This window comes from Monopterus albus, unplaced genomic scaffold (genome assembly GCF_001952655.1).
Source record: "Monopterus albus unplaced genomic scaffold, M_albus_1.0 scaffold36.1, whole genome shotgun sequence".
Classification (NCBI taxonomy): Eukaryota; Metazoa; Chordata; class Actinopteri; order Synbranchiformes; family Synbranchidae; genus Monopterus; species Monopterus albus.
This window is the reverse complement of record NW_018127916.1, coordinates 1606095-1634018: the sequence shown is the minus strand read 5'-3', so window position 1 is coordinate 1634018 and position 27924 is coordinate 1606095. Positions and strand designations below refer to the sequence as shown.

Sequence of the window (27924 nt, the reverse complement as noted above, 5' to 3'; positions counted from 1 at the left end):
AGTAAACTTTTTTTTATGAAGTGTGATATGAGAGCTGTGTTCCGATAAGATGAGTTGTCGCACCTGTGAACGGACAGGTCCTCCCCCTGAGCTCACTTCCTACTCTACAGACAGTAAACGCGCTTGCTGGACGCTGGACACTGGACCATTTTAACCGCTTTCCTGCACCAATAGTTTCATTGGTTGATCCGTTAAAGCTACCTATAATAGAAAAGGCTAATCTAAATTACGAGTCAGCCCATGTTCTTCACAGGACAGGCAGCTTTTTAATGCTGGAAACGGTCTAAGGTGACACAGGACACACCCATGCGCACTGTTCAGCAGCCCTGCAACGTAGGCTTCAAAGGCCTCAAGACTGAAGTCTAGATGCAGAGGAAGTAAAAGAGTTATCAGGAGTGAAAAGACACAGGTCAGCACGCAGACACCATCATATTGTACTGTCACTGCATGGTTCTACAGTATAATGTATGATACTGTGCACTGCAGTCACTACATGTATGTAAATGAGAACAGGTCCTGTTCAAAACACAGAATCAGTCCTATTGTGTTCAGTAAATTCCTTTCACTTTGATACTTTTACAGACACCTGTGATTGGACTGTCTGTGTGTGGATCTGTGGATGTCTATACTGTTGTTTGAGCAAGTCCATTTCAAGACCAAACGCTGTTAAAGTAATGATTAGCGTGTTGTTTGTATTTTGAGATGATACATAGAGTATCGATGCTGTATACACAGGTTTACATGAGGGATGCACCAGTTCAGCTTTTCCTTTACTTGCTCCAAAATCTCAGCTGGGAGAATCCACCGGTTCCAGTCCGATATCAGTACTGCCTTCTCCCCACATTTAAAATCTGTATATCTCACTGTGTGAAATGCACTGGGGTCATTTTTTGTAGGGTAACACAAGGTCAGAGAAAAGTAGTTAAGTATGCAGTTGACATGAAAGGATGAATGTAACTGACAGAAACTCTTTCATAATAAAGATGACATAGAAGCTACTATATATTTAATGTGAGTCTCAGTTACGTTAGAGCTGATATTTCATTCATTCAGTATAGTCAGTACTGGTACCAATAACAGATTCAGTGTATCAGATCGGTGCATCCCTACATCACAGTCTCATGACACTTTGTGAGTGTGTGTGTGAGTTAGGCCTGGGCAATATAGCTGAAACATATATGGATTAAAATGTTTTCTGAAATCAATATAATTTAATATGACAAATGTATGAAAATATTAAATTTATTTCATGTTTAGTGCAATGTCTGTGCTCCACTGTTCAGAGACAACTAACAAACATCAAAACACTTGAACCTTAATCGACAAAACAGAATGCACTTGTTCCAGAGCTCTGGACTGTATCGTGCAACCTAATTGGCAGATTGTGTTTGCTCATTTGTCGGTTTGAGCAGGTTGGAGTTGACGTTGTTTTGTCAACTGCTGTTTCCACAGTCAATAGTAACTTGTAAAACTCAAATCCTCAGTAAATCACTTTATTAGTTTGCACATACATTTTGTGTTAATTAAGTGTTTTGAAAAATGATAACATGATGTAACTCACAATGATTTCACTGAAAGTCAATAGACAACGTTATCCAGTTGTTGCCTGTCACTGCTGTATATATTCAGTCAGTCGAGGTCCCGTGTGGGAGATTTACCAGCAGCTGAGATACCAAATTGCTGACTCTCATCCTATTTAACACAGATGCAGCGTGTGCAGCCATTTCAATGTCAAAGAGCTCTCAAACGCTGAACTTGCAGAAAGCTGGAGAATTAAATGTCTGCAGGAAAGGAAGGAAACACCTGTTTCACTATCACAAGGAAATATGTTCCTATGCCGATGGCAGTGTACCAATAACATCTTCCAGTACACTAAAGATCATTTATTTTTCCTGGCCTGAGTTGTCAGCAGCTCTCACAGCCTCACTGAGTCATGCATACACAGCATTCAGGACCCCTGTATTTCCATTACTTAGCCCTCCCTACTGATCCCGTCATTTCTACGTCAGAACAAGAGGACCGGAGGTAAATTGCAGTGTGTGTTTTATATGAGGGATTGAATTAATTAATTGGCACGTATAACATGCTTGAAACACTTGGTGCCTTAAATCATAAACAAAAAGTGCATCATGAAGTGTCCTGAGTGTTTTGTCCCTAAAATAGAGCAGCAGATGCTGGAAGTGGATGCAGGAGATTGTAACACATACAAATTGTACAGGGCAAACTTTTTAATGGGGACTTTGTTGTGGTTCATGAGATACATTTTCATCATCAAGAGGGTCGAAAACTGTCAGGAATTAGTGAAGCTTGCAGGCGTGTTCACAGGGCTGAAAATCCAGTTATTCATGCAGTAACTCAAAATGAAAAAGGGCGTTGTGTGGAGATACTATGGTACAATAAATTTACACTTTAGACCAGGGTACAGAAAGACTTGGCAAACAATTTTAAATGAGTTTGAACAGTGTATTTGTGGCTAACACTCTGGGTCATAAGCCAGGGTTTTTAACCACTTTAGTATTAGAATTTAAACAAGTCTGAACATGCAAAGAAAATGGTAGAACCTGCTTCTTGTTCTCATTTGGTGTACCTGATAAAATTGGGTTTGCATTTCAAACGGCTATAATCAATATTTTGATAATAACAATCAAACAGCAACAGGAAAGAGCTCGCTAAAGCTCTCGGAACCCATTTTACACTATGTATGTGCTCTGCACCAAACAACAGACAGACACAGCGGAGCATGTAGCAGCTAAAGAGCCACATTTCTCCATCAAGAGTTAAAGACAAAAACCGAACTGAAAGAGTAAATATTAGATTTACAGTAAAGTACTTTTACTGCTGTAAGTCGACACATACACAGCTGTAAATGAATAATGTTGATAATGCTCCATAACTGCTAGCTAGATGTGTAATAAGCAACTGTTTTGCTAACAAGGTTTCTATATAAATTTAAAAGCATGAACTGTTTTGCTAACAAGGTTTCTATATCAATTTAAAAGCATGATTAATTAATCGAAATGTGTTTCCACTTGCAGGTTGAACACACCCAGGGACAGAATAAAATGAACAGTGACAAGTACAATTCACAAAATATGGCCTCACAAATTAGCAGAGCTAAATCATCATTTTCTGACAGTGTCAACAAAAAGTGAACATTATACACTTTCCAACATCCGTTTGCCTTTTATACAGTTCATGCTGTGACTCTTACCTGTACTGTCACTGTTACCTTGACCGTTTTAGTGCCACTTGTTTGATGTTGAGACATTGCTCTCAGCTGTACTGTTTCTCAGGTTCATGTTTGTCATGTTAAGACTTGTGTACACCAAACACTGCACTTGCTGTTTTCTCTCAACCTGTTCTGCTTGCTTTCTTTCTTACTCCAGTTGCTCAAAACATAGCACTCTCAGTGCTACAGATTAACTAATTCATCCACAGATATAGCCAGATGCATCACTGTAACAATGAAAAGGATACGCTGGTGTTGACGGTGGTTTTAAAAAGACTTTTATTTTGACCATGTAGCGCTGCTCACGCAAACCTGAGTTAGCTTGACACAGTGTCCCAGAGCTAGGGTAGAGCCTGAGGTACACAACATTAGAAACATGATCATATATTGACAGAAACATTCAAAGCAAACATTACATTCACTCTCTCTTTACTCAACCGCTTTTCATGTATGCCAATATCAGAGGTGAAATTCCTGTCCATTGTAATTTTTTAGACAATGCAAACTAAACTCTGTAATACTGGATAAGGCTGGGAGGTGGGAGGAGATCAACTGCTGAAACAGACACCGGTGTGGCAGGAAGGGTGTCGCATGTTGTATAACAAACATTTAGACAGAATGATTTTAAAATTAACTGTGTTACAGCTAGGGCTTTGCTGTCATGTGTTTGATGTGTGAACATAAATCTACTTCTGTGTCTGCCTAAACTTTTACATTAGCTGGTGTTTTTTTTTTTTGTTTTTTTTATTGTTGCCTATATTAAACTCAAAAGATTAATATACCTACCTGTAAAATCCATTAATCTCTTAGACAGCATTCATTCTCTTCCCAGAAGGCTTTCAGTGTCAAGGTATTTACCAGAGACACATTACGCTGAGTGTTTTTTTTTTTTTTTTTATGAAGTTGTTGCTCCTTGTACCTGCTGTTTTGCGCTAGCATTAAACTACTGTACCTGTTACAACAATAACGGACATCCTCGGTGGTAGTGTGATTTCACAGTTGTTTGTACTGAACAAAAGAGGCATGGACCAGAAGAAAACGATCTCCCTCTTCATGCCAAGAGTTGGCACATTAACAAGTATAGTGTAGCAGGTGTGCTTAAAGGCAGTACAGCACAGCTACAATACATCTTTGTGTGATAGCATTGATCAGTCTTAAATTAGTACAGTGTGGCTGTTTTCTAGTTAGAATATTTTTGTGGCTCATAATCTTTTTTCACTATATTGGGGGGTCATCTCTGTTGCAGTTTATCCTACAGGGATGTGTTCCAGTCGGGGTGTATGCAGTGGCAATAACCGCCCCAACAGATCCCCCACATCTGATGGCAATGGGTTAGGGGCCCATTATGCCCTGTGTGCCCTGGGAGTCGGACTAATCGCCCTGGGTATCGTCATGATCGTGTGGACTGTGATACCCGTGGATGGAGGAGCCTCAGACGTCTCCAGTTCTTCATCAGGCAACTCTACCTCAGGGCCTGGGAACGGGGGCAATAATGGGAAGCAACCAGATAGCATGAAGTCTTCATCAGTGGCTATGGTGTTGGTTGGAGTTGGAGCAGTCATGCTGCTGTTGTCTATTTTTCTTGGTGTGAGGAGCAAAAGAAGAGCACGCAGCAGTAGAAACCAACCAGTGGCAGCCCCCCTCATGGACCAGGCGGCCAGGCCGCAGGAAGAGCCGTGAGTGGTTTACAGCTTTTCTTCTGTTTAATACTTTGATTTTGATTTTCCTTACATGGTCTCAGAACTTCCAGTGTTATGCATATTTGGACTGTATGGTTCACACATGTCCAGGTATTGTTGCTGCTACAGCTTTCCTCAAGTGGACAAAAAAAAAATCAATCACCATACAACTGTTTTCCCATGTGCTTTGTTTTATACGATGCTTTCTCACCTCTTATATCATTATTTGCCAGAGCTGCAGACCCAACTATGTACACCGTGCCGAGCTATGAGGAGGTCATTGGCAGTGACACCTACCCCGTTCGTCAGAGCAACCTTCGCCAGAGCACCTCCCAGCTGCCGTCCTATGAGGACATCATAGCAGCTGTGGAAAATGAGAGAACTGAGGACAGTCCTCCTAATGATCCCACCCCAGCTCCCGTCCAATCTGCCGCTGAGCCCCAGGCTGGCCCTCCTGGCCTTACATCAAACCCCAGCCTGCCCGTGCGCAGCAGCAGCCGGGCCAGCCGTTTACTGCAGTCCCTCCGGGTAAGAAGAATCAAATCGGACAGACTGCACCTGAAGGATTTCCGCCTCCAAATACGCAGCCCCACACAGAATCCGGTGACCATTGAACCTATCACTCCACCACCGCAGTATGAACATAAGATGCCAGAACTACAGTAGGGTCTCTCCTTATGCTTCCCTTATTGCCTGTTCCTGATGAATAAAATATCTCTGGATTTAATTAACTAATTTCTGAAAACCCATTTTCAAGATTGGTATGAAGTAAGTTAAAGGAGCCCATGCAGACACTCTTGTGAAATGAGAATATTTCAAGTAAAGATTTAACGTTGAAGCTTTTGATTGGCGTATTTATTTTGTTATAATGCATGATGCATACGTTTGTGTTAAGGGATGAGCTTTAACAGTTGAGAATCATGCTCTAACTAATGCCAAACATAAGACAGTCTTATTTTAAAGCCAATTATGTTTTTGCCAATTGTGTTTTTGTATTTTGATTCTTGTGAAAAATTTGAATCAGAAGTTATGGTTTCAAAGGGGAAAGTAATTACTTGAAATATTTTTAGACACATAAAATACACTAAGGCCACGAGTGTGTGATTTCTGTATGCTGTTTTTAAACATCTTAAAGAAGCCAGGTTCAATTCTCTGTTTGATACAAATATTAAGAGATGGACAAAATTTGTATTGGACAGTAAATCCAGAAATTCTTCTATGGGATGTGATATTAATGATTAAATATGACCTGTTAGTGTTTAAATGTCAAAATCCCTTTAACTGCATTTGAATATTTGTTGTTTTTTTTTTTTGCTATTTTATTTAGGACCATATCAAGATTTTTATATTTTTGTTGCCCATTGAAAATGACTTCAACTTCAGTGTACGTGGGACCACTGAAACACAAGCTATTGCTCCATGTTCTGATGAGTTTTATTTGCTTGCTGTAAGTTTAATTAAATGTGTTTATTTTGAAAAAGATAAATATTGCCTCTGTACATTCCTAGTTAATAAAATCTGAGACGTTTAATTTGTTCTATGTGTCACCATGACAAACTCGACCTGTGTGTCTTTGTGCTTTTGCATACGCTTCCAGGTTTTCAGTGATCATTGGTAAATATGCAGCGCCCTCCTGTGGTTGTAAAAGATTAAAGCGAGGTGAGTAGAGGACTGTTGGGGTTTTACAGTATACTGAACTGCTTGTTTTCTAAGAGTAGAACAAGAAAAGAGCAGTGCCAAATATGAGTGAGGGGAGGTGGTGTCAAAGTGAGAACCACTGTGAACAATGCAGATGTACCTTTCAATGAATTTCAGACTTTCCATTTGCTTGTTGTATTATATGATTAATATTAGTGTGGATTTGACATTTCAGTTTTTAAACAGTTTTAAAACTCAGAAGTGCATAGAGGTTCATTAAATAGCTATGTAAGGTGTTTAAAAGTACCCTAAAGTTTGTACAGTACTTGAATAAATGTTTTAGTTCCACTGCATTAACCAACGGTTTCGCTCGTTTCAGGTTGAGCTTCGTTGGCGCATATATACACCAGGGTTTCTAGGTAATCTTGTTTTAAATGTTTAAGAAAACGTTCCAGCTAAAGAAAGACAATCTGTGAGTCTTAAACATTTGAAGTAGCAAAGTTTTTTTTTTTTTTTTTGTATTTCCAGGTATTAACTATATCTTCAGCTCCACCCTCACCTCCATTCATAAGGGGTTTTGTTTTTTTCCCTTCTTCTTTTCTATGTGCAGCTGCCATGTAGCAGAGGGAGGAACAGCTGGCTGAGGGAAGAGCCAGCCCGGGGAGTCAGTCACATTCCAACAAAGACACAGACACACACAGAGAGAGAGAGAGAGAGAGAGAGAGAGAGAGAGAGAGAGAGAGAGAGAGAGACTCGCACACTTGGTGAGAGGGGAGACAGACTGAGGGTACGCTAGACTAAGCAGACGAGGCATATTTCAGGCGCACATTAGGAGTGCGTAAAACCGCAGGAGCGCATAGAAACATCGTAACCGGTGATTGTGCGTTGGATAATAGGAGCTTTGAGTCTCGGAGTTGTCGACTTTAATTGCGTCTGCTTATAGGAACTGGCCCTATGAATTCAGCAGCCTTGAGTTTTCTGAATGGACGCGCTGGGAAGCTTCTCCGGTGACATGGAAATGAGCGTTATTGAGCGTGTGGCCGGATGCTGAGGACGCCCAATCCGATAAATCAATTTCAGCCTTCATTTTGAGTTTTGAATTCAGTTTTTTACACCGGCTACGACATGGAGGGCACAAGCTTTCACCCCCATCCCGGACTTCAACAAACTCTGAAGCAGTTTCATCTGAGTTCCAGGCGCTCTCTCGGTGGACCGGCAGCGTTCTCCGCTCGGTTGTACCAGGACTCACTCTTCGCTAAAGATGGAAAAATCCGCCGAGATTATGCTTCCCCTGCCGGCCCAGACACCCCCAGTGATGTCCGGTCCACTCTTCATCCCGTCCGACCGCTCTACGGAGAGGTGCGAGACGGTCCTGGAGCGAGAGCCCATCTCTTGCTTTGTGGTCGGCGGCGAGAAGCGGCTGTGTCTGCCACAGATTCTCAACAGTGTTCTGAGAGATTTCTCTCTCCAGCAGATCAACTCAGTGTGTGACGACCTGCACATCTACTGCTCGCGGTGCACGGCGGACCAGCTGGAGATCCTCAAAGTGGTGGGTATTCTGCCTTTCTCGGCTCCGTCCTGCGGGCTGATCACTCAGACTGATGCTGAGCGCCTCTGCAACGCTCTCATCTACGGCGGCACTTACCCTCCACACTGTAGCAAGGAGTTGGGCTCCCTGGAGTTGGAGCGAACCGAGAAGAGCTTCAAAGTGTATCATGAATGTTTTGGCCGGTGTAAAGGTTTGTTTGTCCCGGAACTGTACGCTGGCCCGAGCGCCGCCTGCATCCAGTGCATGGACTGCAGGCTCATGTTCCCACCTCAAAAGTTTGTGGTTCACAGTCACAAGAGACTCGAAAACCGGACAGTCCACTGGGGGTTCGACTCTGCGAACTGGCGGGCCTATGTGCTTTTAGACCCGGACTACACCGGAAAAGAGGAGAAGAGTCATCTGGAGCAGCTGCTTAAAGAATTAAAAGGCAAATATGATGTGACGGGAAAGCTGCCCAGTAAATCTTGCAGAGTAAGTCTGTTCTCTTTCAACTTATTATTAAGTGTTTTTGAGGAAGACTACAATGTTTTGTTTGTGTATATGGATATCTCAACAACCTCAGGGCTACTATAGCATCTGCATTAACATTCATTTTGACAAGGCTGCCTTCTCAATCGGCCTGTTTACTTGGATTGATAGTTTGTATCTGTTGCGAGTGGTAGGAAACTTCAACAGGGATCAAACGCAAATAACAATGTATTACATCTTTCTGTATGTCCCCTCCTATCCTGCAATGTGAAACATAAACCCACACTCACCTCATAGGTGTCTGAAAAGGGGAATGGTGAAACGGTGAAGCTGACACCCTTGAGCATCCCTCCCATCCTTTAACCCCCACCCACCTCTCCGGGGTTATCCAGGGCCATCTTCATTATGATAAATGGAGTCTCGATGATATATTTTATTAGAGGGAGAGAGGAGAAGGGGGCAGGGAGCCCATTATGGTGCCAGGAGGTGGAGAAGGGGCTAAGAGTTTAATGAGGTTTGGGATATGGAAATGTGCTTGCATGTGTGTGTGTTTGTGTATGTGCATACTTTACTCGTTTCTTGCGTGGGTCAGTGATGCTTTGTCTGGACAATGAGCCAGGAGAAGAGGTGGACGTTCTTTCGTCACAGAGCAGCTGCTGTGTGGGACTCTGCTAATGAGTAGACATCTCTGTATACATCACCATGGTGCTGCTCCAATTTCTGAGCAGGAGTCAGGAGATGTCTCATAGGGAAACATCAGTACGCTCTTGTTCAAAAGATTAAAAAAAAGTTACGAGGCAATTGCATCTTTTGTGCTTTGTTTTTATTTTGTTTATATTCCTCAAGAATCGAATGCTCTTGGCAAAATCTTAACAATCTGTGCGGTCTAAAGTCTTTCTGTGTGTGAATGATATGCACAGGGCCTGAGCATCATAGAGGGAGTGTGGCAGAGGGGGCAGTGCATGGTTGCTGTGGTTCAGTGTCAGTCGTGTCCCAGTTAGCAGACAGGCCTGGTCCTCAGGGAGCTGCACACCAGCTCGCTCCCATATCCCATACATCAGCCTGACAGGCCAAGCTGCTGAAAGGCCGGACAGAGGCTCACAGATCACGCTTGGCTCAGCTTACCCATGAAACAAAAACTCAGTGTAATCAGTCTGCCTCAGCCTCCCTCTGATGTCAGTGTTATATTAGTAAGAGAGAGCCTGAAGGTTACCCTCTTCGCCTGTATCATCCGTCTAGACTCCCATCTCACCGAATATACCCGGTGGTTGTTGCAGATACAGCACGGCATGACGAAGCTGTGGCAAAAATAATTGTTGATGGAGCATGCGTTTTACTGTGAATGGTTTGGAATTTTATTTAGGTGTAATTTACAATGATTACAGTTTTTACTGATAAGCTGTGAAAGAAGAAAGTAAAACAAGTCAGTTTTGGAAAAAGCACAGCCTCCTTTCAAAAGCAGAAGCAGAATCAGAGGAGGCAATGAGACCAGTGCACCATTGTGTCTGTTTTGCATCAAATCCAGCATTTGGTCATTTAGCCCTTTGCCTAATGTGCAGATGAGGGCAGATTGCTGAGAGGAGGCTGCAGACTCGGTCATTCAGAAGATGGAGGGTGTGTGAGCCAGGCCTTGACATGTGTTGTCAAAGGGCCATAACCCCTGACCTTTTCCCAAAGACACTGACCCAGGGCCCCATTCTTTTCACACCATCCAATCACATGTCCTTGTGTCCAGTCCATTGGCCAGATGGCTGTCTGATAATGGACGAAGGGACAGCGGACAGGTAACAAACATTACCTTCAGCTGCAGATTGATTTCCAATGCATCATTTTTGTGCTATTTGTTTTCATTATATCAACGGACACACTACTAAAAATACAAATTTTTTATCAAAATTCGAATATTGAATTAAAATAAGTCGCTCTTTTGTGCTGAACCTTGCGTGTAATGATTCAAATGTACTTCTGAGCATTAACTGTAAAAAAAAAAAAAAAAAAAAGCGATCAATCATCTGACTGAGTGGAGAGTAAAAGGGCACTCTGGAGAACCGTGTAGACCCTCCTTAATGGAATGGATATTAAAGCCATTCAGCTGAGGCCAATTTATGCCATTTCTCAACACATTGTTCACCTCCCTCAGTGAAATTAGCCACAAATCTGGAGCAAACCCACTGTCTGTGTTGAAGAATAGAGGATTGTGGGGTTTTTTTTACTGTTGGCTGTTTTTACAAATGAATGAATAAATGAAAATTATCTCGCTACATCTTTCTTTATCAGGTAGCTGCATGTATTTGTAAATAGGTTTCTTTATGTGTAGTGATTATACAAGTGTGTTAGCATATAAACAGACTAGTGGGATGACTGGATCAGCTGTGAAGTCCAGATTAAAATTAACTTGCTGCTGGCTCATTTCCATTCCCATCTGTCTGCTGACCTCTGCGAAGCCCTGAAAGTTGACATGGCACGTATCATTGGTCCTTGATGGGCCCGTGTGCCCATCTTTGACCCAACCAGCTAAGACTCAACCCACCCACTTTACCCAGATAAACAATCAAATCAGTCTCATTTGGCTCAGATTTAGCAGATTTTTAAATCTTGCTCCCAGTGCACCAAATTGATGTTTTTGTTGTTTGTGGCTTCCTTTTCTCATACTTATCTCCCCGCCCACTCACATCGCCCAACACCCCACTGTGCAACCCCCCACCACAGAAGACCGTCACCTCAACTGCTGGACAGAGCGTTTTGGCTGAAGCGAAGGCAAAGGGGTGTCACGAGTTCCCGAGGGTTGTGGCCTCCATTCAGGCAGGGCTGACCCCCATGTTAAAAGGGTGTCAGCTGGGCTTCTGTCTCGGGTGATGTGCGTTAAAGACCTGCCGCCTCCTTTGTCTGAAGATCGAGCTTTCAAAGACTGTGAAGTGCAGCCATTTCTCTTTGTTAGTGCCTTGTTTCTTTAGATACTGTGTGGATAGGTCTGTAACCTTCAGTCTCTCCCAGGGTGGGAAATCCATGTCTGTGAGTTTGCCCTGTCACTGGTTTCCTGGCTGTGTCGTTCTCAAAGACAGATCAGAGCCTATAGTGCTGTCTGCATGTCAGATAGAGAAAGGGATGATAATTCAGTGTTATTGTTCACTGACTTTCAACAAAATCAGATCGTGATGATACGTTTTAGATGACTGCCTGATAAAATGTATGAGAAAAGTATTTAGTGTAGGCAAGGTTGCCACTCTGGAAGAAGTCCTCCTCATTAATTATACTCAAATATGTTCAAAAGATAATGGTAATATTTAGGTTTATTTTTATAGCAGTTTTGACAAATAAAATTGAGTGTTTTATATAATGTCAAACATAAAAATGTGATGAACATTGACAGTTCTGACCAAATAGCAGAGAAAACTGATAAAATCCTTGCACATACAGAGATATGCTTATAAATATATTGCATTTATTTGGGTGGGAAACTGATGTGAAAAATCTGTGTTAGAGAAAATAAGTTTTTATTGTTGTTTAAACATTTGCAGCAAATTCACATTTCCAGAAAATAAAATATCTCAGGTAATATCTACTCTGATGTACTGCAATATCAATATTATATGAATATGTAGTATTGTGTGTTTCTATTGCTACTCCATTTATGTCCACAATGTTTTCCCCTCTTCCTCTCTAAACATCAGTGACACAGCACAGTGCTAATGTGTGAACGATGCCTTGTATAACCCATGGACTGAGGGAGGAGGATGATTAGTGTTGATCAGTGATGATGAGATGAGGGAGGAGATGAGCACTGGCTGTGACTGCAGTCAACAAGCCAGTCAGTCAGTCGGCCGGTACGTTAGTGGCAGAACAGATGCCTGTATTGGGTTAGTGTTATTCCACAATCATCATCAATTCCTCCTCGATCACCTCCTGATTTCCAGCTCTGTGATTAAGAGCCAGGCCCATCTGGTGTGGAGACAGGAAATCCTGGAGCCTGCATCTGCTGGCTGAGCTTACAAAACTGGGGGGGTGGGGGGGTAAACTCTGATAATCCAACATAACCCCTGGAATGCAGAGACCACATTGCACATCAAAACCGTCATTTTCTCTGGACAGTGTCTTCAGGAACATAGATACACAGAAGTCAGCCCTGGACTCTCTCCTCCTTCTCTGGCCCGCTCTAAACATCCTCACAATTTATAACCAGTACCTCTGGAATTTTGCAATTAGAGCATGAATTAGATATACGGCTCTGCAGAGAGTATGTTACATGGAGAAACCAACAAAGCAATTGCACATTCCAATTTAAATGCTTTTCTGATGAGACTTTAGGGGCCAGAGACATGAGGGGAAATGCAATATTTATCCTCTTAAATTTTCTTTTTGTTTGTCCTTAATGACCTACAGCTACATAACTGTTAGACCACATTGGAGATGTGCTAATGGAGCTCCAGCCAGAGCAGAAGTGGGCCCTGCTGGTGCCATATGACAAATCGGCATGCTGCTCTCGCCTACAATCCGCCCACTGACCACCTCCAAATCTATCAGGAGGATTAGCTCACGCAGCTAAACCAAACAGACTGCTCAGTGTTCAGACAGCATTTGGTCCAAATCTTGTTCATGCCTCCTGTTTTGATGGCTAGCAGATCACAATCGGTGCCGCTAGCAGTTCACTTGCAACTGGTGCTGTGCCAAGTTGTTGTACAGTCCTGTGTGTGGCTGCGGGAAAAGGAAAATGAATGTGTTAGGGATTTACACAACCCCCTTGCTCTTTGGGATACGCACAATTTATTTTAGGATTAGGTTGATTTAGATTAACTTTGAGTTCTGTGCTGAGGTGAGAAGATGGCAAAACGGACACACAGAGCTCAATAGTGGAAAAACAGTTTGCGTTACCGTCCTGCTTTATATATTTTTGTGTGTGTGGGCAGGTGTGTAACTCAACATTTTGAGGCCTCTGTCAGACTCCACACACTCTCAGAAAGGACTCATCCTCAGTTGGAGTCTGTTCCGTACGCCTGTGATTGGAGGGAGGTTGTGGTTGCTAAGCAGAGCTGCTCTTCCTGTGCTAAATAAGAACTTCGTGCTTTCTGGCTGGTGGGCTCAAAGAAGCGCGCCAGAACACACACACACACACACACACACACACACACACACACACAGACTTCAGAGTGCACAGACCTCTTACAGTACACAGACCTCACCCTCCTCCTTTGGCTGTCCATCCTCTTTCGTTGTGACCTCCACGCTGTGATTCCATGAGACTCTCCCCCTCCTCCTCCTTCTCCTCCTGCTACTACCTTCCTTTTTCAGCTCCTCATCCACTCTACATTACACACACACACACTCCCATAGGTCAGAACTGTACAAAGCTCCCCTCTCCATCACTGAGACCTCCGTGTCTGACACCTCCTCTGCCCCGCCGCCATCACTCACCTCCTCCATTTGACACATCCTCGACCCTGTAGGATACACACACACACACACAGACATACTGTACACAGAGACAGGCTCTCCTCCACAGAGATCTCCTACTGCACTCCCCCTCACACCGCATTATACTTAGATCTCCACCTCCAGTATAGTGAGTGCTTGCAGTCTGTATTCAGAGTGGCCTACATACGCTGCACATGTATTACCATGCTGTTTCAGGGTGGTGAGGGCTGCTTGTCTTATTTTGAAGAGATAATAACATGCCGTCCATCTTTATTAAACTTTTTTTTAACAGATAGATAGAAATGGGGAGGTATTTGCGACTTTGTCGGGGTGACTTCATAACCAGCTTCTTTTTCCTTTTCCAATCTCATTTCATGAACCCACTAAATGAACAAATCAGTGGGGGATCCACATTTTCAGCTCTCTGCTTTGTGCTCTGTGCCACAAAAACACATCTCAAAGTCTGATCGAAGAGCAACATATCATCCCTTTGACAATCTATACGTGTTGCAGAGCTCTGAACTACTCGGCTCCTAAAATGGTTTATTTTTCTTCGCATAGTATTTACAGGGGTCAGAGCTTTGGGTTGTATAGTAGAACAGTCATTCAGTGTTAGTGAAAAGCTGCAAGCCCCTGTGTGCTCTTCAGACCAGCTCGACATGCTTTCTTGCAGAGATGGAGCAATGCAGCATTGTCAGCAAGGCACCCGTATCAAATGAATTCAGCACAGCTGTCCTAGCGGACTCTGTTGCAATGAGGTGGGGAAAGTTATTTGTTCAGAATTACAGTCATTCCAGGATCCTTCATGGTCACTTTTTGCCACAGCATCATTTGTTTTTTAAATTTGTTTGTCTTGTTTATTATCTAATTCATATGCACAATATCTCTGCAAATGCATTCATCTAAGGACTTAGCCTCACCGTGCACTTTCTTTTTGCTTTTTCTCAGTATTAGTATAGTAGGCTTTGCATTTATAAAGACAGGCCAGTTGTTCAAATGCTGAGGACACCTCCCCCCTTTTTTTCCAGGCATCTAATTGTTGAAGGGTTGCCCAACACCGTACTCGCTGTGCCGGCTGCCCAGTAGGGCCGCCTGCCTCCCTGCGCTTGTGTCATTGACAAATGTCTGGCTTCATTTCCAGCCAGTCCACGAGTGCAGACATAGACAACCGTGGCCTGAAATAGAGCAAGCCTGCCCTTTATCCTATAATGACGGGAACTATTATAAGCCCTGTGTCTTAACCAGCGCATGGCTGGTATCAAGAGAAGACCTAGTACATGCATCATCTAAAAAAAAACATCAAGCTACTTTTCAGATTCTCATCATAAATGAAGTCAATCTGCTGCACAAGTGTATGTGTTTTAGTGCAAGGTCATGTAACCTTTGATGATCTGATGAAGCCCTCAAGAGCTAAGAGACAGTGCTGAACCAGTAAATATGGTTAAAGCACAAGCCAGGGGCGGCTGTGGCTTAGGAGGTAGAGCGGGTCGTTTCCTAACCAGAGGATTAGCGGTTAAATTCCTGGCTTGTTCAGTCAACATGTCGAAGTGTCCTTGAGCAAGACACTGAACCCCCAGTTGCTCCCGGTGATAACACCGGTGTGTGAATGTGAGTGTGAATGGCCAAGTAGTGTGAAAGCGCTTTGAGTGTGCTGTAAAGTGTAGAAAAGTGCTATACAAGTATAAGACCATTTACCAAATCAAACAGATATTTTAGAAGTAATTAATTCACTGGTATCAGTCAAATCAACTGCAACACTGGTGGTTAGGTTGGGGCATCTGTCCCATATGGAATGTATGAATTATTCCAGAGGTAATAGTGGGCATTGTTGGTGCACTCATCTCCACAAAGACACCCATCTCCGCATGTCCATATTTAATTCTCCCCTTTCAGCTGCTGAACTGTACAGGCTGCTGATATAATGAGTCCCTCCAAAGAGATTAGTCACCCTATCATCAACACTGCTCCCTAATTTCTCTGCCTTTGTTGTGGCGCAGGCTATGCTAAATGGGATAAAGGGGCATGGCCGGACACAGTGGGAGGAAGTGGCCTTTGTATTGCTAGCAGGTGCAGTGGAATGACAGTGGGATATGTGTGTTTGTACATATATAAATATGTGATGTACCGTATGCATGTGTGCGTGCAGTTGTCTGGCCAGGGGAGGAGGGCATGTGGTCCCTGAGTGCTGCTGAGATACACCAGGAACCTCTGGAGCTCGATTTGAACTCTCAATCACAGCGGTCCTCGGGGGTTTGCAGTAAATTCTTCTGGTGAATGGTTTTCTCTCCCCTTCCTCCTCCTCCTCCTCCTCTTTCTCCCGCTTTCTGCTCACATCTGGTGAACAGCACTAGCACCACTGTCATCTTTTACTGCGTTGAGGTCATTTCCACCCTATCGGTAAAGTGGAAACACATGATGTGCGGGGTTCGGCCTTAATGGGGTGGGGCTGGCATGGACTAACACTAACAAAGCTTTACAACCAAGAGCTGCCAAAACAGCCTCTCTGTGGAATGCTGCTGATTTCAAAATGAAAGACATTCAGGGCAAATAATGTTAGAAAATATATTTACCCGTTCAGTGTATTACAGCTATAATTTTTTATAATGCATGGTTTTAGATGTTTACTGGCATGAGACAGAGATCAGCCTGCAAGAGCAGCATAGCAGAGCTGAACATGTCATTCACAATGCCTTAAAGCTGAAAGAGACAAACTAACTAACAAATAAAAAGCATTGTATAGGCTTACAGAAAGGGATTACTGTACGTGTATAAAGATGAATTCAGGAAGACATGTTTCTCCCTTTGGACCTTTTCTGTCTTGATTCCAAGTTTTATTTTTGCTCTACAATTCTACGCTTCAGACACTGTTTCCTTTTTAATCATATGCTTGATTCCAAGTGGTGAGCAGGAGAGTTGGGTTCAAGCTTTGGCTGACACTCTGGCTAAAGGGTGTGTCCTCAAGTTTAATTGGGATTCTCCTTTAGCCATTATGTGGATTTCCTCAATTCTGTGCTCTGCTGCTCTATTCTTCTTCAAATGCTTGACACCACAGCTCGCAGTGTTTGTCATTGTCAGGAATCCGAGCTTGTGTCATTTGTGAAAACTCAGCTCTGCCATCTGACACATTCTGGGTGATTTCTTGACAGTGCATTATTCAGCTTCATATGAATTCATCGTTCTGTCATTTTCATTATTTTTATATGGTAACTTTTTTTTTTTACATTGCCCTGAAATATTGCTTTTTTGCTGTAATATAATGAAACCACAGGTCTGTTTACAACAACTTCAACATCGAAAAACACTTTGCTGCTAAGGTAGCTCAATGGAATAAGCAGTTTTACTGTCTCCCCTCATGGATTTTAATGTGTCTCCTAGCAAATTCCAGTCACACTGTGGTTTTCATTTTGTGGTAGACAGAGCTGCAGTGTAAAAAGGGGTGGGCTACAGTCAGTCAGTTACCGCTGTCTGTGGGTAGACTACAGGCAGAGTGGCTGCTTGGAAAAGCTGCATGGAGCTTTATTCCTGCTTGTCCAAAAGGACTCCATCATAGACTGCAGCAGCCCTCGTTAATGAGGGCACACACTCCTGTGCTGCATGGCTCTGTCCTCATTACCTCTGCTGCAGCTTAGCTCTCTGCCTTTGTTCTCTCTCTTGGCCTGAAACTGGAGAATATGGAGAGAAGTGCTGAGGTTGCAGTTAGCTCAGCTGCCCACAACTTCTGCCGCACAGGAGAAAACACAGACAACCGCCACCCCCTAAGCCCTCTTGTCTGCATATTTCCACAAAGCCAACACACAGGGGATGCTCTAGTTTGATTCATCACCCTGACTTGTGTTAGGTAAGGGTTGTGCTGTTTTGCTGCAGTGTGTGTTTTGTGAGTCATAGACCTGTTAATTTCCTATGTTTAATGTCATGGCATGTCACTAGAGGTCATGTGAGAATGTTTTTAGCTACACACCACTTAATCAACAGACACACACACATGTTGATTTGCTTCATGTTTTGACTACTGCTATGACCAGCTGCAAAGCTGGTAACAGAGACGTCTCGGTTGACGTTTCTGTGTAGTATGGGGCTAGCCCAACCGAGGTGATATAATGTATAGGCCTGGTGGGTTCAGGGTCTTTCATCTTACATCTGCCTGCATGCAGGTTGGAGGTGCAAGATGCCTGAGCGTGTAATGTTAATTTTACCTGTGATCCTTTGAATAAATCAGCACTGTTTTGAAGTTACTTGGACTGCCTCGTTTCTCAGAGTTAGCAATGGTAACAAGAACCAAAGACCCACACTTGGATGGTTTGTTAAGTGCTTCTTACATTCTGTTTGTTGTCTTTGCTGCTTTTGTCTCTTTTCAGGTTTAAATATTTCACTGGGAGGTGTATTTGTGCGTTGGCCTACTGACCAAATGCCCTCATGGCCAATCTGTCGTGTGAAAGCTCCCATTGACTAACTCCTCAGAGGCATTAAACAGCAGCCGTGCCGTGTGACTGGCAGGACAGTAAACTTTTATCACACTAATAACCCAGAGTCGGCAGCCATGTCAGGGGTTGCCTGGAGGTCAGGTTGAATTGTAGGACATAAATGGTATATTCCAACTGGTAGAACAAATAAAGAAAGACGAAAAAGGAGGGCATAAGATAGTTGTTATTGGAAGAATAGATAATCACTTATATTGATTTGCAGTAAAAACGAAGCCACTGATTAGACTGCTTTTTATAACGAGGAGATCTGTGGCCTTTTAACCCTCTTTCCCACCCAGGCCTACACACTGTCAAACCTTGGCCACGGTCAGAGCGTGCCATCAAAGGGCACAGCTCCTACACAAGTGACAAGTGAGTGAAAGGATTTGAGTTTGCCCAGTACTTGGTGAAAACATCAGTCAGAGAAGTGGAAGTGTGAGAGAGGGGATTTGTTAATGGAGTTCAGATTTACACTTTTTCTCAGATTCCTCTCCTGCTGGCTAGAGGTGGACAGGTTTTGAGAGTGTTTGTTTTAGGTGAAGTCAGTGCTGGAACAGAACGTTGTGAACCGCAGGCCAGACTGTGGTTCTGCGGCTCAGCTTCAACCTGAATGCAGACGGCTCTGTTTGTTTTGCTTCTCCGTTTCTCAGGGAGAAATTTAGACGCTGCCAAAGTCCTGCGCTCACACCCAAGGCACGCAAATAAAACCCCTTCACAGAGAAGAAAAAAAACTGTACCTGGGTGTAGTCGCTATCTGGACTTAATCACTACGTCAGTGCAGGGGTACACTTTCACCGGTGTCTCTGCTGTTCCCTCTCATCTTGTAAAGGGCTCTTTGGGAGATGAGAGAGCGTTTGATTGTTGCCACGGCAGGGTGTTTGTGTGTTTTGTTCCAAGCCTTTTCATATATAGCAGTTTTTATTTTGCTGAGGTCAACTGGTTTTACTAGACTTGAGAGGCAAGTCCAGAGGCAAGGAGGCCTCCCCACCATCTGGTGGCCATAAAAGAAGGAGCAGGAGGTTTTTAGTGGGGCTTTATGGGTTGGTAGGGTGAGAGGAGGAGAGACAGCGTGGACGGTGGCCTCTGGTTACCCCCAAGCTGCAAAGCTTCCTCGGGCAGTCTGAATGACAGGTCAGAAGTTCATTGCCTTGTTTTCATCCTGCATCTGCCTCATAAGGTGAAGGAGGTGACAGCTATTTCAGAGTTCGAGGGCAAAGGGTTTAACATTACTGTAAAGCTGTTGTCACTGACATGAATAAAGATATATACTGGCCAGCGGATCTTTTTTACTATTTAATGAGCTTGCTGTATTTTTCAAAGTGCTTCAGAAGACTGTCGCTCAGTGAGTGTATGTCCCCTTGTTGTTGCATTGCCATCAGCTTGTTATGCTGTGCAGAAGATCAGACCTGAGTCCTACAGATGGTGCAGAATTATGTGGCTGCATAAACACTGCTGATTCAATGACTTGGTGTTGTTTGGGTATGCGTCACCCTCTCAAAGCACCCCGTACACCACAGAGTAATGAACAGTAAGTTGTTTTGTACAACTACAGATCCAGGCTCTCTCATTTTGTGCAGGAACAGTTTAACAGTCAGGTGGTGGCTTTATTTTATTTGCACATCTGACTTAGGTGGGAATAACAACATTGCTAAGCCATGAAAATGCTGGAGTTTGAGGCCAGTGAGATCCTCATGGGGGTTTCAGAGATAAAAACACTCCTGAGAGCCTCAGTTATGTTATGCTGGAAGATTTCTTTCCCAGTTTTTAAGAGCCCAAGCTGGGGCTGTTTGGTCCATCTGAAGTTGGAAGCTCAGGCTTATAGGTTTTCCAGAATCGGGTTATCATTGCAGAGGACTGTGCTACTTTGCTGACTCTGGCACTGATATCTCCCCTAGAGATTTCATCTTTTGTTATGCTGCAGCTGAGATGTGTTAACTCTTCCGTCCCTTCTAGGTATTTAGGTAGGCTGATATAGTTTATGGAACTCTGCATAACCCACCTTGTGAAACTATATATGCGTATACTGTATGTTTCCAAGATGAACTGTTAGATTAAAAATAGGCGTAAAAATCAGCATGTTTGTTGTATAAATGAGTTTTATTGACCTCCTTCAATCACCACTCAGTTTTCAGACCCTCTGTTGCTTCATACAGTTTATATATGAAGAGAAGGAAAGTGCTGACAGCAAAAGAATGAGAGTGTTTGGCAGGGATAGCCTTGTAGGTTTCTGTGTCATTCAACTCTATTAAATTTTTAATCATTTCCTTTCTGTGGTATAGAGCTCAACATGGCTCTGCTCAGGCAAACACTGTTTTAGGCAGTAATGCTCTGTTCCACTCATAAAATAGGAGGAACAGAAAGTGTAAGGCGGGGATTTTCAATCATTAATACCAAAAAACCAGTAACAGTGAAGCTGTGGTTTCTGTTGCTTTCTGTTTTCTCATTTCAATATGCAAAAACTAGCCAGCGCATCTTTAACACTGACCTCTTACTCATTCAAATAAACCAGGCAGGAGTGGATGCTGAATTAAAACTAATGCTATGTGTCTTAGCTGATTAATCAATCAGTAGACCAGTGGCTCAGCAGAAAATATACTGTACTGACAACTATTTTGAAATGCTTGATCTTCTAAATTGTGAGAATTTGTTGCCATTCCCTGTTTAACATTATAGTCAAGTTAATATTTTGGTTGGTTGGACGAAACATCAGTTTAAGCTTGCGACAGATTCTTTTTGTTTTGTTTGTTCTATAGACCAAACTAATAATCAATCACTTGCAGAGGAATTTGCAGATTAATCAATGATAGAAATAATTGGTAGTTGCAGTCTTGGCTTCTGTGCTTCACTCGGAGGCAGACGCCACAGTGTAATCTAGTGTAACACCAGAAACTTTTTATATAGCAGCACCAACAGTGGTATCGCCGTCTCCAAATGATCATGACAGTGCTTTTAAATATACTTTTGTTTCCAAGAACATTGATTGCACTTGACACACTTTAACGAAAGCATCAAAAGCACCTTCAACGGCAGCCGCAGTAAGAGAATCCAGACATAGGTTCACTGAAAGCCTCTCAACATACTTCAGCACATTTTCGTCATGTCAGCATCTGGAGCGTTAAGAAAAGGAGAGAAATTAAACACTGGCTCTTGACTGAGAGGATGGAAATGAGGGACTCTGCCCTTGCTCTCATAGTTCCATCCACTGCAGTGATTCAGGGGATAAAAATGTGGCTTGTGTCTCTTTAAGAGCGTTGGCCTGTCTGCAGAATGCATCAGTCCTGTGGAACAGACATAGGCCAGCAGGAGGGGGGGGGCGGGGGTTCGAAGGGAGGAGCATTGGGCTGTGCAGAGGGAGGAATGAAGACAGGAGGGAACAGCCACAGTCTGGGCTTCCAGCCTCCTGGCTAGACTGCTGAAAGTTATTATTGAGTTCCTGTGTAGGGCCTCCCCTCCCTGTGGCATACTCCTCTATGCTCACTATGAGGTAGACAGGGTGTGCGGGAGAGGCAAAGAGAAACGTTGGCAGCCTACTATGCCCTTTTGCAATGACCTTATATGCAACAAATACAGGATAATTTAGCTTGATTCTGTTTTTGCAAAGGTGAATCCTCTGAAAGCCTTGTAAGATCCAAAGCAGCCGTACACAGCCTTACAGCTGCTCGACAGCAGCTGAGAGTGCAGCCTAGCTCACTGTTGTATTAAGTTACAGTATAGCAGACACATCCTGTTTTCTTAGGAATTGCCTTAACTAGTCAAGACAAGAAGGTTGACAGTTCACCAATGAGAAAGCAGCGAACTAAATCCTCTCCCAGGGTGCTAAGTGATGAGTATGATTCAAGGACAGCTGGTGGGAGGTCAATGACTCTTTTAGTTTCTTTCAAAACACTTTGTTTTTACAGTAAATGGCAGGCGTAAATTTTTTAAAAAGTGAGTATTTAAAGCATGAATATAGAAATAAAGATTGACAGATTATTAACAGCTTCTCCAGAGTTTCGATCATACTTGTAGCACAAACTAGTTTGCTTTTTGTTTTTTGCAGCAGCAGCAGCAATGCTGTGTAATTAGTATCTGGTTATTCTGTCAGCATCAAACCTGCAGGTCTCAGAGATTTGCTATCTGGGGGTAAAGGCCATGAAGATTACATATAGTTACACAAATCATATCCTCCTCTCAGGCCTGTGTCTGCTGCAACACTAATCCCTGGCCTGCCTTCCCCTGTAGCAGCTACATCATGGCCACAAAGCATCTGCATCTTTCCACTTCAGCTGACCGAGAGAGAGAGAGAGAGAGAGAGAGACTTTTATGTAATGCTCCAATCTGTGTTTTTGTTCAGAACCTGCTGTTACTTTAAGTAAGGCTCCTTCGGGTTAACAGTACCCAGCTACTGCCTGTCGTACCGTATTGGACTTGTCACAGCTCTGGCTTGCAAAAAGCCTGAACCCGTGCAGCTCCTGAGCCTGCAAAGGCTGTTGCAGATATCTTTATTAGCATGTCACATATGTGCCCTGATTAATTCCAGCTTGTGTCATGGTCAATGCGATCATTCAACCTCTGTTTTAAAGCCGTCTTGGGCAGGGTTTGCAGGAAAAGTGGATGAGGGGGAAAACCCTGGCTCTGAAATTGGTATTTTGTGGAGTTCTGTTTGTTGAGTCAGAGCTTAGTTGGGATCAGCTATTATGTGGTTGCCATGGAGAAAAACATAGGCTCTTGTACAATAAAATTATCCAGGAAAAGACATTTCCAAGAATTTTTCAGAGTCGAGAAACAGACGGCAAATTGCAGAATTCATGAAGAGCTGTGGTCCACCACCCATCCCTCTCAGCCCTCCATTTTAGAGCACTCGTATTCATTTTATGGACACTGCGAGGCTCGAGCCCTCTCACCTAATTACTTCTGTAAGCAGATATGTTTTTCTTTGAGCAGATGAGGGAAATAAAACTAGTGTTTAAGGATGGAATGTATGATCTTAGGAACGGATGTTGTGGGTGTTTTATCCCCTATTTCCCTTACAGACAATCCCTTAAACAAGTGGAAACAAGTGAAATGCTATTTGATCTATGTCAAATGTTACAGTATCACGCTGGGATGCCCTTGTATGTGTGAGTCAGACTGTGGCCCTGCCACAGAGACACAGATTTTCAGAAGTAAAAACTCAGTTTAGTTTTGAAAATGTGTTGACAGTTAATTGAATATGTCAAGGCTTCTTATTGCTTTTAATATGAGGTACTTTATTCTTACTGTTTCTTGTATTTCTTAATGGGCCCATTAGCATTTTTCAAATAGTGCAGCTCTCTGGTTGTGCTGTTTCGTATTTAAAAAATACCTCACATATAGTTGTTGCAGAATATAAAGCTATGAACCCAAGGGTTTCAAGCAAGTTCAAAGCTAATTAAACAAAAAGCACTGTCTTTCAGCAATTTACAAGCTATACCAGGAGTCTGAAGCATTAACTTTAATAGTATTTCATTGTTTGAATGGTCATAGAAACAACAGTGTTGGAGCAGAGGTTTTCTATAGTGACCATGAAGGCACCTTTTCAAGGGAATAACTAGGATGGTATCTATAAATTTCAGAAGGATTTATTACCTTAGTTCAACCAATTAGCTCCCAAGCAGTTTCTCAGGATGTATACTGTGTTGATGTGATCACATGGGACCCTGAGTGAGCAATGACCCTAACTTCACCTCACCCTCTCACAGCTTTTATAGCCCCCTCCCCTAAATCCCACTCTGCCCCCGTCCCTTCCCCTCACACCTTTTAACCTCTAGTATTCAGCCCATTTTCATTTTTCCAAGTGAACTTGCCACCTGCGCTCCTCTCCAGTGGTTGTTCAGGGGACATGTTTTCATGTGGGTCAGTTTACCGTGACCACAGCTCGGCTGACCAGGAAGCCGTTTTACCATTTTAAAAACTGTCCAACTTTTGATGACTCATCGGTTACATGACTGTCGCTGATTAGTTTACAAGTGAAATTAAGCATGTGTTACCGTGCTGATTATTATTCCTCAGATTAAATTATTTTAAGTCCTAGGTCTCCTGATACTTTATATTATACATTATAGTATATGCTTTTGAATTAGAAGTTAAAAGAAAGTCTAGTTAAGTGCTCAGATGATTAATCAACTCCTTGATTAGTTGATTGACAGAAAAATCTTGACTTTATTGCATTTCTAAGTTATCTGATTATTAAACTGAATATCCTTGGGTTTGAACTCTAAAACAGTTGAATAATGTAATAATGATGAAAATAATCACTGTTTACAGTCCTATTCTAGTTTAATACAACAGTATGATAAGGCAGCAACACGATGGCCTGATAAATGTCCTCATGCATTTTCTCAGAAATGTTATTTCATGCAAGCTTACCTATCTTAATCATTTCAACAAACAGCGGGAAAGCATGACAAGATATGTCAGTAATTTCTTTTCTGAAATAAGACACCATCTGAGTTCTTGGGTGATGTGTCATTGGGGACAAAGGTGGTGCATTTTATCCCTTGCACTCAGTTGTTAACATGGAGATCTGACTGTCCATCTGGCCCGTCAGTCTCTCAGACACCAGAGGTCTGGACCCCGGCTGAGCCTGGCCTGTTATAACTAGCAGTCCTTGTGCAGTTGCTCCCCCTCCCCTCTGTCAGTCTCCCAGGCCTCTTCCTGCCTTGACTTCTTCACCGCCTCTGCCCTGTGGGGGAGGTGGAGAGGAGTCGTCCAGTACCAGGTACCGCAAATGATATAATGGTCTGTGTATTTGGAGCTGTAATTGTTTGGGTTGTGGAGAGGTTATCCAGTGACATTTTAATAGTCTTTCTGCCTTCTTTGCCATGGCATCAGTATTAATCTGCAGGATTAAAACTCAGTCAGCCAAACACTGGATTTGCTGTCTTGTAGAGCAGAGGTGGAGTGTGCTAACAGCGAAAATGGCGGCACACACCTCCCTGCTTAGAGGCAGGGATGTGCTTATCACTGACAAACCAAGGTTTCCAGTCTGGAGACATCAGACGTCTGATGTTCACATTGAAATCCCTCAGTAGGGACACAATTGTTGTTGTTCAGAAAGAAACTACTCATCTCTTTTATTACTCTGCAATTACAAAGCCACAAAATTTCAACATATCCCAATCTTGTATTTAGAGGTCAGATTTTTTTTTTTGTTTGTTTGTTTCTGAAGTGATTTTCATAGAGAGACAATTGTCCACATACTGTAAGGTCTGTTTACTTATCATGGAGAGCCTCTGAAAACCATAATATTTCTGTGTCCCTGGAGAAGCTTTGTCAAGCCTGAGAAAATAACCCTAATTTCAGTGTTTGACAGAAACTGGGGGCATGAATTTTGAAAGACCAGTGAATTTTATATACAGGGAAGAAAATAATATAAGTTGATATTGAATTGCAGCGTGGGAAATGTAGGCTCCAGTGATTTTGAAGGTTGGGCACTAAAAGTCATATATTTTGGCCTGTGCTTCTTTTTTTAATCCCAACTCCATGAATGTGTAATACTAAATAGAGGGAATGGTCCTTTAAAAGAAATCTAACACACCCAGATAATTTGTAGCTCTGTCAACGTAGTTTGCTCCATTTCTTTCATACGAGAAATAAAAATCTTGGCCTAGGCATTTCTTTGTGTAATACACTTTGTGTAAAGTGCCAACTTATTTCATATCCCTTCTTTACCTTTCTGCAATTACAAATCTCACCAAGCAAACTCAGCTGTGTTCATTTTATAATTTAGAAATCATTTCTAAATACTGGACTATGCAGAAGCCATTATGTTGTTTTTAATACAACATTGAATGACATCTCACCAGGAATTCATACTATGTCAATTACAATTATGTCACAAATTATTAAGTGAAGTTTAAAGTTGAATGATTTTACAGAGGTGCATCACAGGCAGAGAACCAGATGAGAGTCTGTGTAACGCCCAGGGGATTAAGCTTGCGACAGCGTTGGCACTGCTGCACAACCGAGATCAGGGTCTGTGTAGGCAAGCGCACGTGAGTCAGGAGAATTTTCTGCAACATCACTGCATGATATTTGATCAGTGTTGGGCTTGTTACAAAATGTAATATATTGCTCATCGCTCTTTTCAAAATTAATATTACTACTTTCCCTATTACTCCCTGTCAACAATAAGTTGTTACACTACTCATTATATTACTTTTCCATTACACCCCACAGATTGGTAATTGCATCCTTTCTCCTCAAAATGCAACTTCTAGCTGTGAGAATGTCGGGGGAATCACAGGTACGTGCAGCTAAGGTTTCAAACCACCAGGGTTTTTGTTCCTCTGGAGCCTATGAATCCTTACAGGTTACAGGCTAGAAAGGCACACTACCTATTTCCACCCTCTGAACGTAGGCACTAACATCTTCCAAGCGAGTTTATTACCGCTTATGGTGCTGCTGCCGTAATAGTGACATGTAGTGACGTGTGCACACGTGACGACTAGGATTTCAAGTCAATCTTTGATGTGGTGACAATAAAAGTAACCTTATAATGAGCTGTTTTTGGAAAGAGTTACTGTTAATATTATGACTGAAATGTTATTTTACACTATTTGTTATTGTGGAAAGTAAGAATATTATGGCCTCACACTGTATCTGATAAAATTATAAAACAACTGATTGGTTTGTAATTTCGGAACAACAATAAAACCAGCTATTGTAAAAGTCACTGAGAATTTCTCTATTTTAGGTTTGGGAGCTATTCCCACACATGCTTATTTTGTAACCTTTTTAGTCCTGGCAAAGACTTTCTCACAGCTTTTCCTTAATTCAGTTTAAGAGCATGTAGACCATCTGAATTACAGCTGTGTATTCCAGTGGTGTTGCAGCTAAAACTACCTGGTGGCTTTCTCTGTTCAAGGCTACTGTTGAATAGAAAATGGAAAGAAGACAAAAACACACGCGATGGTAATACTGGTATGACAAAAATATTTCATTTGTTTGTCTTTAAGCTAAATAAATGAATAAATTCACTCTACTCAATTATTGTAAGAGCCTTTGATGTTTTGTAGATTATAAATCAAATTTTCTCACTTCAATAAAAATTCACTGTGCGCTTCTTGAGTACTAAATTAAATTTTTTTTTGTATCTATTTTTTCCGCCTTGTCCTTAACTGTGTGTGTGTGTGTGTGCGCGTGCTTGCATGTGTGTCCCCATGAGCGTGCAGTGTGTCTACCTTTATCAGAGTTGCAGACACAGCCTTGTGTTTTCCCTTAGATCGTAGCCGGATGTTTAATTCTCACATTGCAATAGTAGAGAGAGGGGGGGGGGCTCAGACAACTATCCGCTGAATTTGGCACTACGTGCCTCCATAAATACACAAGTCAGAGAGCACGTTACATTTCCAAAGATAACTTTGACCCACAACCATACCAAACATGCTCATGCTAATAATGTATAATTTGCTCTGATATCTGTTTCATGTCTTTCTTTGTCTTTTGAAATAACCAGTGAGCCCTTTTTACTGTGAGGTCATCTTCTGAGGG

General features: G+C 42.5%; 2 protein-coding genes across 2 annotated transcripts in view; both read left to right on the top strand.

Moving 5' to 3' along the window:
• Positions 1-54: 54 nt before the first annotated feature.
• On the top strand, positions 55-6452 carry tmem51b (transmembrane protein 51b). The gene is made up of 3 exons (XM_020598105.1): positions 55-409; positions 4476-4905; positions 5142-6452. Exons 2-3 carry the CDS (start codon positions 4490-4492, stop codon positions 5572-5574), a joined length of 849 nt encoding a protein of 282 aa, XP_020453761.1. The 5' UTR covers positions 55-409; positions 4476-4489; the 3' UTR covers positions 5575-6452.
• An 830-nt stretch (positions 6453-7282) lies between these two features.
• The window catches only part of skib (v-ski avian sarcoma viral oncogene homolog b), a 30804-nt gene continuing 10162 nt past the window's right edge, over positions 7283-27924 (top strand). Inside the window, 2 exon segments of the mRNA XM_020598071.1 lie at positions 7283-7812; positions 7814-8566. Of these exon segments, the coding sequence (XP_020453727.1) occupies positions 7672-7812; positions 7814-8566 (894 nt within the window). The 5' untranslated portion in view covers positions 7283-7671.

What these genes read in the sequence shown, in the direction of transcription:
- tmem51b (XM_020598105.1), top strand. Translation starts at nt 4,490, where the DNA reads ATGTGTTCCAGTCGGGGTGTATGCAGTGGCAATAACCGCCCCAACAGA. An exon ending in GCCAGGCCGCAGGAAGAGCC is followed by an intron (nt 4,906 to 5,141) that starts GTGAGTGGTTTA and finishes ATTATTTGCCAG; the next exon opens with AGCTGCAGACCCAACTATGT.